We start from the raw sequence: 15,095 nt of genomic DNA, 5'->3' as shown, positions 1-15,095 counted from the left end.
GCCGCGGCTCTTCCCGCGGTGCCTGACCTCAGGGCCATGCCGCAGCCAGGTCTTTTTTCACGTTTCCTACCCGTTTTGAAACATTCCCGGCCTCTGTGCGTCCCTAGTCCGTCTGGAATTGGCCGCTGGCACGCAGCTTGGGGGCGTTCAGAAACGGGGAGGAAATTACCGAGCCTGATCTCGGTATTTATTTTTTTAAAGCGGGGCGATGGGGGTATTGGTGCCCRAAAGCACGTGGTGCCTGAAAGCCCCGGGCTCTGGGGCTCGCGGGAAAACTCTTCCAAGGTCAGAGAGGCTCCAGCTGCTGCGTTATTGCACCCGCTAAAGCAAAACAGGTGGGAAATTTGTGGCCAGCAGCTGATGGAGGAACGAGTGCCTCCACCGGAACGAATAACCCGTTTGCTGAGCTGCGCAGTGCTTCGCCCCCGCTCCTCGCGTGGCTCTGCCGTTCCCGAGGGCACCGCGCGGCTCGCTCCCGGGGCAGGCTGCTGGGACGGGGGAAGGACGGACGGACGGACGGAGGCGTTGCGGTGGCCTGGGGATGCTTTTTGGATGAGCCGCCTCGCAGCGATGCCCGAATCCAGTGCTGGGCGAGCGTGCGCCCACGACTCCCATCGACGTGTGTCCTGCCGACACGTTTCCACGCCGGCRAGGACGTGTCCCCGGAAATAGCAGCTGTAATTATTGGGGCAGAGAGTTTCGGAGAGTCTCGGCTGGGAATTTTATATCAAGTCATTGCAGCGCGGGTTGCAAAGGGAGCCTTCTGGAGCGACCGGTGTGTACTCCCGGCAAGGACTCGTGCTGATAATTTTTGATTTGGCTGCGGTCCAGACTTTGTCAAAAGCTGGCAGTAATTTCTTGGGCCTTATCTCCAGCGCCGCTTTGCAAGGCGCTTGGAGATAGCGTAAATATGGGAAGTGCCCAGGCGTTCAAAATCACAGCGGTTCGGCGGGCGAGACGCTGCGAAGGCTTTCTCTCTTCCGACCCTGTGATAGTTACTCACACACACAAAAAAAACTATGTCAGGTGGGATCTAACACCCCTGGCAAGTCAGGGTCACCGCACGGAGTGCTTCGACTTTCTAAAAGTGATAAATAACTTGCTGTTGTCTAAGGCAGTAGTAAATGGCCTGATGCCATAATATAAGAGTATCCGGGCTATTTTAAGGAACTCTTTGCAGGAAAGCTCAGCATTGATTTCCTTCGATGTTATGCTCGAATTCCCGGTGTTTTCCCCTCTGAACAGCCCAGTTTTTGTCTGCCTGGAGATGGCCAGCGAGTGGCTGAGATTTCCGGAGGTATCGAATAGGTTTAGGTGGGTGCCCYAAGCGCACCCGTTCTGATGGGAAGTGGAAATTTCAATTCCTTGGGTGGCCCCAAGTGTCACTGCTACCAGTGACCTCCAGGAGAAAGCCTGGTCAAACATAAATAAGGATGGTTTTCTATCTTCAGTTAGTTGCTGGGCTCTGGAGGAGGTTTCTCCATGTAGGAATACGGTTTGTTTCTTAGGCAAGAGCCCCGAAGGAGTAGTTTCCTTCCTCGGAGGGGGAGAGCCCRCGGGCACCTTGCCAGGCGTACCAGAGGGTGTCTAAAAGCCAGCCGGTATTGGCAGGGGGCAGGAAACTTCTGCACGATTTTCTCCTTTATTTATTCCATTTTGGGATCAGTAAGTCAGTCGCGGTTACGATCCTGTAAATCCCTTTGTAATCCTAGCTGGAGCATCAGCTGCTCCTGTAAAAAAATTTATGGGGCCGTTAAAGCGTATGAGACAGAGCCGTAAAGGGATTTATGAAGTGGGAGATGCACAGATGGCTTCATTGCGGTCTTCATCGCCGGCCTTGGAGGCTTAGAGGCTTTCGCCCAAAATGCCCCTTTGGAGGACGAGGTCGCTCCTGCCTCGTCCCTGCCGAATCCTGGGGCCGGAGCGGTCTCCCTCTGCGTCCTGTTTCCACCAGTGTGCCGTGGTGAAACGGCACCGTCCCCTCGCTTTTTTTACCCAATCGCTAGGATTTCGTGGCTCCTTCCGAATTACTTGCTGGCAAACTCCGAGGAAGCCAGGAGCTGATTTCAAGTCCCGAAGCGGAGCGCGCAAAGCCGCGCGGGGGGTATCCGGCAATCCGGGAGCTCCTGGGCGCGTTAGCTTTAGCAACGCCCCGGGAAGCGCCAGCCTGGCGGGATTTCAGGCCTTGATACGGCTCTTAACGCAATCGATAGCCATTGCTTGCCGTGCCGCGTGCCGGCGGCGGAGAGGCTGCGCGGGGCTCGGCGCGGGGCCGCGGGAGCGGGCCGGGCGCGCGAGGGACCTCACGCTCGTCCGCGGCGCTGGCAAGCCTGGGTTTTATCCGGCCGTACAGGCTTTGATTATAATTGCTCCGCTCTGTCAATTTAGTAGCAGTCACAAAACTATCAAAGGCCTTTTTGGGTAAATAAATATTTCCCAAGTAATGCACGAAGCCTCATAAAGTTGCCGCTTGCCTCGTGGTAAAACCGGCTAATTGTAGTTTGGGTTTGTAAGTGCACCCCGGTGAGCCGAATGCCCATCGGATGCTGGAAGCAGAGACGGGGACAGGCTCCCCGCTGGACCYGCTGCGCGTGGGCAAACCGGGAGTCTGCAGCAAGGCCCGTCCCTCCTGCAGAGGCGGGAGAGAGCTGGAGAAATCCATGCTGACTTGCCAGCCCTCCTGGTTTTACGGCATGGCTCTTTGATCTTCRTTTAAAGCCCCAGGTCCTGGAGTCATGGTGTTTTGTAATACTTGAAGCTCCTGCTGGAAGTAAAAGTCCCACTTCCCTGCTCGTGGAGAGAAGAAACTTGAGTACATGATGTGGTGGAACCTGAAAAGCTCAAAAATGAGCAGAGGGCTCCCCCAAAAACCATTTATTAGGAGGCTTTTAAGCTCTGGGATATTTAAACCGGTCTTGAGAGTCTCTGAAGCTCAGCTTATGCCTTGTGTCGCAAGCCTTGTGCCTTGCGTTGGAGGTGGTGGTCCCAGCTCTCCTTCCCTGGCGCATCAGCAGCCCTTGTCGAGGGCTTGCCTGGCCCCTGCACAACTGTCTCCTCTCACCTAAGAGCCCCCATTTCTGTATTTATGGTTGCCTTTRTTTACTGCGTGTTTGCCAGGCTGGAGCAGGGTCCCGTTACACCGAGCTCAGCACAGAGCAGCCCACAGCTGCCTCCAAGAGCTCGCGGTCACGTTAGCTGAAGCAGGGAGAGCTGTGATGTGTGAGATGTATTTTCCTGTCTTCCTTCCATGCACATGGTATTTTGTTCCCCTGTGGTTATGATCCCTCACCCTTTTTTCTCGCAATCATTTTTCTATTTTTTAACCTGGCAGGTCTCAGAGGTGATTTTTTTTTTGTTTTGCTTCTTTCCTTCAGCCATTCCTTCCTCACCTAGTTATTCTTCCCCTCTTCTCTCATCTCTTTTTTCATCTCTTTCAAGTGCTGAGCCCAAGCCGCCTTCCCTGACCTTAGCACCAGCCTCCGCTCTGGAAAGGTGTCACGTTGATAAATATTGATACCTACCTGCAGCTCTACCCAACTCGGCTGCTAATGCGCTTGGTGTGCTGTCGGTAAATAATGGCCTGCTCCAGCTTCCCGCGTGCACTCTGTGGACTGGTCTCAATCTGTCAGCTTATAAGTAATATGCTCCACATTTCCATAAGAGGAGCAAGAGGAAAGATAATGGAGGAGAGATGGAGGTCACACCAGTAAGAGGAGATGATATAATTGAGGGTAGGGTGGAACGAGGGGACAAGAGGGAGATGATAAGCTATGGAGGTGATGTAGGAGAGCACAGGGAATAGCAGCAGTTTTAACTGACGTGGAGAGGAGAAAGCGTGAGGACACAGGGGTCTACAGTTCTTGACCATGGAGTAATTGCTGTTGCGTTTCTCTCCCTTTTGCCGCCTCTCCTGTACTTCCCATGACCAGGGTCTCCAGGGATGAAGATCTACATTGACCCCTTCACTTATGAGGACCCCAACGAGGCTGTCCGCGAGTTTGCCAAGGAGATCGATGTATCCTTTGTGAAGATTGAAGAAGTCATTGGAGCAGGTGTGTCTTGCTTTCCCATACTGCCTGTCCCTCCCAGCCTTTCTGCCTTGCCGGAGCTGACGCTCACAGACCCGTAGTGATTTTCTGCATATGCACGCAGAGTCCTTCACCCTGAAGTGTGGCATTTAAGCCAAACCCACCAAGGAAGCCTTGAGACATCAGGCTTTCCTGGATTTATGATGGATTGGGGGACACCAGGTTGGTTTGTGCCTCCCACCTGCTGCGGGTACCTGGATGAGCAGCGATAAGCCCAACAGCCACTGGGCCTTACCTACCCCTCTGGCTATGGCTCACCTATCTCCTTCAGCTGAAATGAGACCATATTCCCGTGCCTGCCTCAAACCCAGACCTCTGGAAGTTCTTCTGAGAGGCTTCCAAACTGAGGTTTGGAAAAACTCAGTTAACTTATCACTGATTGACTTTTGTGGATTTTCTAGTTAGCTTTGAAGAGATAACAAGGAAAAGTTAGATCTCTCGCTAGCCTGTGCCATATTCACATACATATGTATATATACACCTATCTGTGTATCATCTGTGCTGCTTTTATTTCAATTTTTTAAATAACTGTGTCATACTAGTAGAAGAAAATCTGCAGGGAAGCTCCAAAGAAGCAATGAGCTGTTTCAATCAGGATCAAGTTCAGCAGTGTATCGGTTGCCTTTTGCTGCTCATCAAGGCAAAGCGGCTGTAAACCTGACTTAAACATAATCCGTCCACAGGCAGACTTTGACTTGGCAAAGGAAAGCTGTCTGAGTGTAATGACAGGAAGCCTTCTCTGTATTTTAAATCAGAGTGCAGAAATGAAAACAACCCAGTTATTTTCCCATCCAAGATAAGTGATGTGCAAAAAAGAAACAAAGATTAGCCATGCTACCACTTTGTATTTGAGGCAGGTCTTAAATGTTAGCTCTCCCTGAAGAAGACTAAGTGCTGGCCCCAAATATGTCCTCAACAGCAGACATTGCCCCCCTGAAAGAGGGCAGGCAGGTGGTTTTATAGAGCAGAGCACTGCTTACCTGTTAATTGGCTCATGTTTATTAGCTAGTTGATTTGCAGAGCAGGCAGCTCAATGGTACTGTTATTCTTCGCAATGTTTTATGTGGAGGAGAAGGTGGTAGTGGATGGTCTCGCAATTGCAGGAGAGTTTGGAGAAGTATATAAAGGACGTCTGAAACTGCCCGGCAAGCGGGAGATCTATGTGGCCATCAAAACGTTAAAGGCTGGCTACTCGGAGAAGCAGCGGAGGGATTTCCTGAGCGAGGCCAGCATCATGGGGCAGTTTGACCACCCGAACATCATTCGGCTGGAAGGGGTGGTGACCAAAAGCCGGCCTGTCATGATCATCACAGAATTCATGGAAAACGGGGCCCTGGACTCTTTCCTGCGGGTAAGGAGGGCCGAGCGCTGCCGTTCAGCCAAGGTGATGGGAATGGTTGGCGCTGGCAAAAGGGGGGATGTTTTGGCAGGGCTGTGGGATTTGGGAGCGTGTTCTCTGTTGCCATTCAGCAGCGTTTCCAGCATGGATGGGAACTGGTTCATGGGTGTGCAGTGGGGCAGCGCCTGGAGCCAGCCTGCTACGTCAGAGGGGAAAGAGAGCCAAGGTGCCAGCACCTACCTGCAAAGAAGGTAGAAGCATGGAAAAAAGTGGCAAGGAGAAAGAATGAAGAAGGAAAAGAAAGGGAAGGAGAGGGAGGAGGGAAAGAGATACAGAGGAAGGAAAAAATGGAGTAAACCACTTAGGTTGAGATCTTCAAAGAAAACTGCAAAACAATTAAGAATTTGGTATCCAGTCCTGTAAATCCACTCAGTTTCCTTAGCTCAGAAGCCAGGTAACTTATAAGCCTAATTTCAGCCTTGATGTAAAAATAGCAGCATTAATTAGCACATCGGCTGCTCAGAAAGGTAGAAGAGTAGGTCATCGATTCTGCTCCATGGAGGCTCCCTCAGTGTAGGGATCCCTCAGTCTTGCGGGGAGCACAGGGTGTTGGGGCTCTGGCTTTCCTGCAAGCTAGTGGAAAAGGCGGGGAGGGATTTGGAAAAAGAATAATCATGGCCTGAAAAATGTCGGAGGCTGCCAGGTACCCGCTGTGCAGGTGGCGGAGCAGAGGTGTCGTGGCCAAGCCTGGTGGGCTGATCTGGGGGTGCTGGCAGTGGGCTTGGGGTGGGCAGCAGAAGCAAGGGGAGCGGCTGGAGGAGAAGTCCTGCTCTGGAGGAGCTCTGCTTCTCGCAGATAGGATGGGGGAGCGACGCGGTCCGCAAAGCAACGTCTCTGTGCCCGTTCCTGTTCAGAAGAACCTGCCCGTAATGGTTTCAGATGGCTTTCACTGACCCTGGTGCCTGCTCTTTCTGCTCACAGCAAAACGATGGGCAATTCACAGTAATCCAGCTGGTGGGGATGCTCAGAGGAATTGCTGCCGGGATGAAATACCTTGCAGAGATGAATTATGTTCACCGCGATCTGGCTGCCAGGAACATCCTGGTTAACAGTAACCTGGTGTGCAAAGTGTCAGACTTCGGCCTCTCACGCTACCTGCAAGACGATACGTCCGACCCCACCTATACCAGCTCGTTGGTACGTACCAGTCATATCCCTGAGCAGTAAATCTGTGAGCCTCTTGTCGAGGCCAGTTCACTAAAAATGACAGAGATTTGACTTGTGCAGGATCTCTCATGCCTGCGTTGCGCTTTGCTTGTGAAGGCTGACACTCTTATTTTCCTTGCTCTCATTCCTTTCTTCCTCCATCATCCTCTTCTCCTTCCTTTCCCCTCCTCCCTTTCTGAGTTTTCTGTCTCCCTCCTCCCCAAAGCTCCTTTCTACCCTTGGCTGGTTTCCAAATGAGCCTTTTCTCTCTCCTCCATGGACAGAAAGAGTCCCTGCAGAGGAGACCTGGAAGAGGGCTACAAGAGGCAGAGGGCAATAAACGGCTTTCTTGACCATATAGCTAGAGCGTTTTAGCTGCCATTCCCACAGCACTCCAGTTCTGGTCTACTTTTCTCTTCTGGAAATTTGTTCGAGGCATTAATTAAAGAGACAAGTCTAATCGGAGTGCCGCTATTCCCCAGCCACCGTTTAATTAACTCGTTCGCAGATAATCCCAGCCCCTCTCTGCTCCCTGTTGCCTCTTCTGCAGCCCCGGGAGGTCGGAGCCCTCCTCCTGCTCCCTGCAGCCCTGGGGGCAGCATGACCCGCTCCCCTTCCAGCAGGATCCCTCTGTCTCCAGACCTGGGGGCCTGGGAACCTCTCACTTCCACCTGGAGATAATGAAACATGGTGGTGCAATTGCGCTATTCATTACCGCTCTGACAAACGCATCCCGCTTTTTCCTAACTCTATCTGTATGAGTAGTTTAGACAGGGTCACTAAGAGATTACTAGGCAGTATGAGCACGTTAGAAACCCATGCAAGCAGGCCCCAGAGGCTGTAGCCAATGTTATGGATGAACACAGGAGAAGCTTATAAGCAAGCTGTTGACCTGGTGGACTCCGTAATTGATTAATCATTTATTAAAAGAGCTAATAACCTTCTTAACTCTTTATAAACAATTCATAATACAGCAGTGAAAAGCATGGCTGGGCCATGCCTTGGAGAAGGAGGATGAAGAGACCACATCTTTTATTGGCAGCGCTGAAAAGAGGCTCGGTGGTTCCAGCTGAGCGATGAAGCAGGTCACATCTCACAGATTGAGGAGAGCAGTGTAAAATCTGGGTTTTCTGGGTCTGGGGTTTCTCGGTGGTGAATGAAGTGAGCTGGTGTTTCCCAAGCAGTGACCATAGGGGCTGGCTCCATGTCATCGGGGACTTCAAAGTGGTGGGGAAAGGTGTGACTTGGGTGAGGGAGCAAGGAGAGGCATCCTAGACCAACTCCTGCAAAAGCAGTTTCTCCTGCCCACCTTCCCTGGGCATGGCCTGCTTTTGGCCAGGCGCTTGGGCTGGATCCAGGCTCTCTGGCCAGGAGGCTCAGGCCACCGTGCGGAGTCTGAGTTGCTGCACATAATGTGATTTATGACGGGAGCCCTGAGGAGATGAGCACTGTTTGGCTTTCATCAAACTGAAGTAAAGGAATCAGAGTCATGCAGATGCAGAGCTGGTGTAAGCCAAACTTGTGGGCTTCTGGCTGGGGTCTGGTCCTCCCCTGCTCCGTGGGAATGCCAGCGCTCCCTGCCCAAGCCTGTCCTGCAGGCAGTAGCTCTTCAGTGGAAGAATGGTATTTTTCTTGTTTAAAGTGCCCAGCAGCAGTTGCTGGGAAAAGGCATGAAGTAGCCTTTTCCCACCTTTAGAGATAAAAGAGATTATCTCATCGGTGTTTATATTTAATTTAGGCCATAATAGATCTTCTCAGCAGCTGGGAAATGATGCTCTGCCTGCGATTACATCACTCAGCCTCCCACAGCAGGTTTTTAGCTCTGGGGAAGAGGCAGGAAAAACAACCTAGCAGTTAWTTTCTCCATTTGTAGTTATTCAGATCAAATTTTTGCCATTCATCCTTAAAGAGCAGCTGACGCTTCATTGGAAAGGCTGTGGAAAACAATTGTGCTAAACGATTTACAATGCAATTCTGCCCCGAGTAAATATTGCCCATTTCTTTGTTTCTTTCCTTCATCCCTTGCGGGTTTTTTTTGKTTTTTTTTTGATATTACCTCAATCACACAAAGAGGACTGGATTGGGCTTTGCCAAGAAGGAGTTTGGCTGCTCTTGCCCCTTCTCTGYGGAGGCCGTGTCCCTGCCAGCGCGACCTCGAGCTCGCCGTGCGTGCGGAGGGTTGTGGAGCTGGGGCTGAGGAGCCATCCCTGTCCTGACCGGTGGGATGTGAGTGGAGGGCAGGTGATGGCTGATAACCCGGAGCCTGTTTGTGAGCTTTTAGGAGACGAGGTGCTCACCCCCCATCCTTTCTAAAGAGGCAGTTTCTTGTGATGTCTCATCTGCATGTGACAACCTTGTCTGTGGTTGTGCTGGCCACGTCACCAGATGAGGAGAGGGAAGGGGAGGAGACCCTCCTTTCGGGGCTTCGACCTCTCGTGTGTGTTCTGCTGCAGCAGTTTGTAATGGTTTGCAGAGGTGAGGGAAGGGAGACGTTGGGTACATCCTCCATTTGTGCTTGAGTGAGCCACGCTCGCTGTCTCCAGTAGGGCCTGGAGGGCAAGGGCATGCACCCCGTGAACTGCTGAGCACCCAGCAGGCCTCTGCTCTTCTTCTCCTTCTTCACTGCCCTCAAGGAGCATGGTGGCCCATAGCATGGTGGTTTGTGGTGGCCAGAGCGCTTTGTCCTGCAGGCCCTGGCAAAGCCAAAGCTGTCAGTGCAGGGCAGGTGTCATCTAATTAAAGCTCAAGCCAAGGCCAAGAGCTGAGGATACGTGTAGCTCCTTATCCAAGGCGAGCGCTATCACGGCCAGCAGTCACACAAGTGTCAAGGTAGCCCTTGTCAACCCTTCCCTGTCGTCTCCCTTGGGAAGGGACCCGGAGACAGGGCACCTTGCATGCCTGGTTGTGGGGCGGCGAGGGTTGCCCAGGGCCGAGTGCTGTAGCCTGCACCGTGGGTCCTGCTTGCGTGCACGGAGGAGCAAGCAGGCACCGATGTCTGCCAGCCGCCCTCGGGCTCAGGGAGACGAGAGCACCTCCAGAGTCTCAGCAGGAAACGCAGACGCCTTTTAAATGCACGTGCATGCACATCCGTGCGCACGTTCGTCAGCATTAACGTCTGACGTTAATATTATTAGTGTAGTTTGCAGGATAAGGTTCAACCATTTCACGCCAGGAGTCRGTTTGGGCTGCTGCAATGCCTGCTGCGTTTGCCGTGTGTGCTGGCACTTCCCGATGGGTCCAGCCTCAGCGCGGGGCCGTGCCCTCGAGAATGGGGAAGGAGCCCTGCGCTTGCTCGTCCAGCTGCAGGCACGTGCCTGKCTCTGCTCTTTGGCAGCAGTCCCTGGGTTTCTACCCTTTAGAGAAACCGTTTTGTTTCACTTAGATAAACCCTCCTATGTAGGTMCTAGATAAATTCAAGGAGATGTTTTTGACTCCTGCCCCCTCTTCTCATCCCAAAACTATAAAGCACAATGGAAGGATGGAGAAGAGATTGCTACAGCGTTAAGAAAAGTTGAAGATACATAGGGGAAACCCTTTTGAGACAAAGCTGAATAAACGCCCTTTCTGCTCCAATTTACCTCCAGCCCCAGTTAACAAATAGCTGTATTGACATTTTCTAATTTTCAGTCCTTAGAGAAGACAGTCACACGGTAACTATCGAATCCGGCTACACGTATACCACCTGCTGTTTTTGTGCTTGAGAATCAATGTCTCTCCTTGCCCGTGTTATGGGGCAGCAGGAGGGTGCTGGGCCCCGTCCGAGCTGAAGGAGCAGTCGCTCTGCAGGGACCCAAGGCAGGAGCACGGGGTGGCTCCTGGTGGCCCTGGCTCGGCTTGGGATGCTCTACCAAGGGAGCCATTTATTCACTTATTCCTCCTAAAAAGGCTTGGTTGTTCGGCTCCTTGCAGCCCCATCGCCTAGAGGTGTGGGCGGCTGCTTAGGGAACCGTGAAAGGGAGGAAAAATCCCAGTCGCTCCCAGCTAGGCTTCGATGCCGGGGACTGACCTGCCCGTCCTTCTTCTCCAGGGTGGGAAGATCCCCGTGAGGTGGACAGCCCCGGAGGCCATCGCTTACCGCAAGTTCACCTCGGCCAGCGACGTCTGGAGCTAYGGCATCGTCATGTGGGAGGTGATGTCCTTCGGCGAGAGGCCGTACTGGGACATGTCCAACCAAGACGTGAGTGGGCCGAGCCGGGCGTTGTTACTGCGGCGGTGCGTGTGCGTGCTGGGGGGCTCGGCTGCGAGCCCGGAGGTTGCTCCTCGGCTCTGCCCCCTGCATGGGCGGTTTTGGATGGGGTTGTCGCGCTGCGGGCGTCAGCTCTCCCGGCTGCTCCAGAGCCGGCTGCTCCTTTCCAGAGCCGCTGCAGCGCTCAGCGGTTTTCCAGATGAAAAAGGCCGGCGAGTGAAAGGATGGATGCAGGGAAGAGGGGAAGAAAAGCCAGTGGGCTGGTAATTGGACTTCGGGAGCCCAGAAGGCCTTTGAAAATGTTCAGAGGATTTTCGAGCGGGGAAAGAGCTTTGGTAGTCGGACTCCTGCGCTCCGATGCGCTCAGCCGAGCTAACGAGCGGCAGCTCGCCGCTGCGAGGAACTGCACTGCTCGCGGAGCATCAGAGCTGCGATTAACCTCGGCGCGCCCCGGCGCCGGCAGAGCCGCGCGCGGCTCCTCCCGCTCCCTTTGCTCCCGATCGAGTGGGCTGGCAACCGCTCTCCCGGCCCGCAGCGTTGCCGAGTGTAGCACCTCTGCCCGCAGGAATAAATCAGCTCCGGGGAGAGGGACCCCGGGGGTGTCTGGCCCCCCTGCTGTGCTGGGTACGTGAGCCCAGGCGTGCTCGGGGTTGCGTGCTCGGGTCGCTCGGGGCTGTYCTTCCCTGCGGATGCGGCGCCGAGCTTTTGTGGGCCGAGTTAGACGTCCAAAGCGTGTCCCTCCTGCTCATCTGTGGCTCTCTCGCCCCCTTGGCCCGCAGGTTATCAACGCCATCGAGCAGGACTACCGGCTGCCGCCCCCCATGGACTGTCCCGCCGCTCTGCACCAGCTGATGCTGGACTGCTGGCAGAAAGACCGCAACACCCGGCCTCGTTTCACCGAGATAGTCAACACCCTCGACAAAATGATCCGCAACCCGGCGAGCCTCAAAACTGTGGCTACCATCACCGCTGTGTGAGTCCCAGAGCACCCACGTGGGTGAGGCCAAGGTCCCGGTCGGGGTTGGGGACTTCCCGTCGGCACCCCTAGTCACGGACGAAGGCTCGCTGAGCTGACCGTGTTGCTAGTGGGAAGAACGTAAATTCCTAAATTGTTCCCCAGTCGTGTGGGATTTCTGTCTTTGCTCTGCCTGACAGTCAGACAAAGAACATGTAGTTTGCAGTCTAGCAACGGCAATAATTCTTTGCTATTGATTCTTTATGGCGTGTGACCGTAGAGGCACATGGCACAGTATCTGCTCCACTCGCATCTCGGTCCCCAGAGCTCTCTGAGCTGGAGTGTAGAGGAGAGCATCCCACGAATGGTGCGTCCGCACCAAGGAGAAGCTGCCATGCCTACAGGTGTAAAGGTCTGCTCGTGCAGATGCTCCCAAGCAGCGAACACCACCCCGTTCGTGTGAGCGGGGCAAAATGCAGGTGCTGCTCTGAATGTCAGAGGAGCTGAACTGCGATATATGAGGTTGTAAAACACTCTTGGGCAGAGCAGGAAAGCAATATTCCCAACGGGTTGGCCTTCCTTGAGGCTGGAGAACCGCTTTTTCCTTTTAACTCTGGAAAACGGATACCAGGAATGTAAAGAATCCTGTCTCGTCACGCATGGACATCTCAGCGGCCAATTTAAATTCCTTAGGAAGACTCTTGCCTTCACAGTATCGTCCAGACCATCTCTAGGAAGCATGTCTGGACCATGGCAGTGCTGCTGTGCCTTTTCAAAGGATCTGTCCTGTTGACATCCCATGCCCAGTGCCTCCCTCAGCAGGAGGCAGCTGCCCACTAGCACAGATGCTCTGGGGCACTGTGGGGTCCATGACTCCCAGTCTCGCTGTCTTTCCGCAGTCTGGGAGCGCGGACAAGAGTGAGAGGTCAGAAGATGGTGAATTCAAGGAGCGTCAGAGGGGGAGGGAGGCTCAGGTTGGGGCCAGGTACCCAGAATATTGCTGTACTGGTTTCTGCAGTGGCCGTGGCGGCTGTCTCATGCGTGGTAGCCCATCGTAACGACCTCTCCACAGGAGCGGGTGTTTTGGGACCGATGCTGGGGTTATCTGCAGTCACTGCCAAAGCAGCCTAACCCTGGTGCTTCTCTGTTGCGTTTCAGGCCTTCTCAGCCACTCTTAGACCGCTCCATCCCTGATTTCACTGCCTTTACCTCAGTAGAAGATTGGCTAAGCGCCATTAAAATGAGCCAGTACAGAGATAACTTCTTGACAGCTGGCTTCACCTCCCTGCAGCTCGTTGCCCAGATGACGTCAGAGTAAGTTTGATGTGGTCACGCAGTCCCCCCAGACATCTCTGGCACGGCTCTGTTGGTTGTAGTTGGAAGCAAGACAGGCCACCAAAAGCCTTTCGCTACCATGAGATGGTTCAGTGCTTCGGGGTTGAGACAGGATGAGAGAGAAAGTATGCATCATCCCTCCTGTTTCAACAGCTAGAAGGGGACAGCTGCAAATAAAGGAGGTGTGCAAAGTGCCCAGGGTAGCGGGAGCACCATGGAGTTTGGATCTGGGTGTGTTTGTGGTCTGGGGTGAGCACTCAGGTCGTTCCCTCCACCCTCCTCACCCACCCCAGTGCTCACTGGGCTCTTCACTGGGACTGTGCTTTGGGTTCGTTGCTCTCAAATGGAAAATTTTCAGGCTGCTTTCTTCCTCTCTTGAGAGGAACAAGTCAGCACCTCTGAATTTACATCATGCACGTTTCTTAGAGACAGTAAAATAAATACACCAAAACTGAACTGTCCGTTGACTTCTTTCTTTCTTTCTTTCTTCTTCCCTTTTTTTTTTTTTTTTTTCCCCTCCAGAGATCTCCTGAGAATAGGGATAACTTTAGCTGGACACCAGAAGAAGATTCTGAACAGCGTCCAGTCTATGAGAGTACAGATGAGTCAGTCTCCGACCTCAATGGCATGACGTCTCTGATTTGATGGGGAGGGGATGGGGAGGGGAGTAATGGAGGGTCGGAGGTGGGAGGAGAGGAACTGACAGAAGAAGCAGTGAAACGTTTGGAGAGGTTGAATCATTGTCTGAGAACTGTAACGGCAGACAAGGAGATACCTGGGACTCATTTCTAACTGGTGACTTCCATTTCTCACCAACAGAAGCACACTTACCAATGTCATGGGGAACAGCATATAAATACATATAAATATGTACAAATCATATATTTAAAAAAAAACCACGCAATGAAGACAAACCAATATGTGTTGGGGAAAAAACCCCAATCCCTAGAAACCAGACTCCAATCCCGCCACCAGTGAGCAGTAGTCAAAACTGATAAGGAAGAAGGGGCTGTTGGGGAAGGGAGAGGCACAAGAACTGAGCTTCCGGTCCAGAGAAACCACCTTCAGCAACCATGTTCATTTTCTTTTCTTCTTTTGCTCTCCTTCCCTCCCCCGGCCCTTCCTGCCTCACCCTGGTCCTTTTCTCTGCTCATGAACTGTGTGGAAGTGTCTTCAGAAGTCTCCACAGCTACCTACTGTCATATCCAGATGTCGTTCTGTCAACTACCAAAGGACTTCACTGACCACTGCATGGGGGATCCGAATCAATCCAGTTAATGTCTTCATATTGAAGAAGAGATGTACCTTCAATAGAAAACCTTGTTTTTCTTTTGCTTGCATTTTTTTGCAAAAAGGAAAAAAAAAAATCCATCATGGAAAACAGAGAAAGAGGTGTTCCCGTGTGTGTGTGTGCGCTTGTGCGCGTGTGTACGTTGTCAACTTCCTGTGGACTCACTGCTTGTCCATAACAGAAAATCACAACCGACCCTGACGTGAATGAACAGTCAGTTCCAAACCCTCTGGGGGATCTGGGGTGGTGGGGAGGGAGAAGTGGATGGCTTTGATTTCTGTCCGGATCCATGGCACCGGAGAGAGTGGGAAATAACAGGGAAAAGCCAACCAACCAAGCAAAGCAAACGCTCAGCATTTTACAAACAGGGAGGAGGAAGCAAAGGACCGGTCAGCGAAGATGCTGTACGGGCTGGGACTCGATGAGACGCAGTGTGGTTGTTACTGGGTTGTTGACTGCGGAGGCCGCTGGAAAAGAAGGAGAGATGCTCTGGAAAACAGACTGATAAGTCCTCCAGAGCCTCAGTGATCCGCAGAAGATGGCTATGGCGAACTTTTTCCCATCTTGTGGACCTAAGGATTTTGATATTAAATTACAGACTTAGGTTTCATGGCTTCAGAGGTAGGTCCATTTGTTTCACATACCTCTCTATCCATCTTCTGTATTTTTCCGCTCACTTCTTTAAAGCCTCTTCC

The 15,095-nt window shown here is 52.7% G+C and overlaps 1 protein-coding gene across 1 annotated transcript in view; it reads left to right on the top strand.

Annotated features, from left to right (window-relative positions):
- Positions 1-13,740, top strand: part of EPHB1 (EPH receptor B1) — a 31,850-nt gene extending 18,110 nt beyond the window's left edge. Inside the window, exons 8-14 of the mRNA XM_026073711.1 lie at positions 3,930-4,052; positions 5,192-5,439; positions 6,409-6,624; positions 10,661-10,810; positions 11,599-11,792; positions 12,933-13,088; positions 13,632-13,740. Coding sequence (XP_025929496.1) covers positions 3,930-4,052; positions 5,192-5,439; positions 6,409-6,624; positions 10,661-10,810; positions 11,599-11,792; positions 12,933-13,088; positions 13,632-13,740 — 1,196 coding nt within the window. The remainder of the gene's footprint in view (positions 1-3,929; positions 4,053-5,191; positions 5,440-6,408; positions 6,625-10,660; positions 10,811-11,598; positions 11,793-12,932; positions 13,089-13,631) is intronic.
- The last annotated feature ends 1,355 nt before the right edge of the window (positions 13,741-15,095 follow it).

This window comes from Apteryx rowi, unplaced genomic scaffold, assembly GCF_003343035.1.
Source record: "Apteryx rowi isolate R43461 unplaced genomic scaffold, aptRow1 scaffold_375, whole genome shotgun sequence".
Classification (NCBI taxonomy): Eukaryota; Metazoa; Chordata; class Aves; order Apterygiformes; family Apterygidae; genus Apteryx; species Apteryx rowi.
Note: the sequence above shows the minus strand (reverse complement) of the source record. Positions and strands in the feature narration are given on the sequence as shown.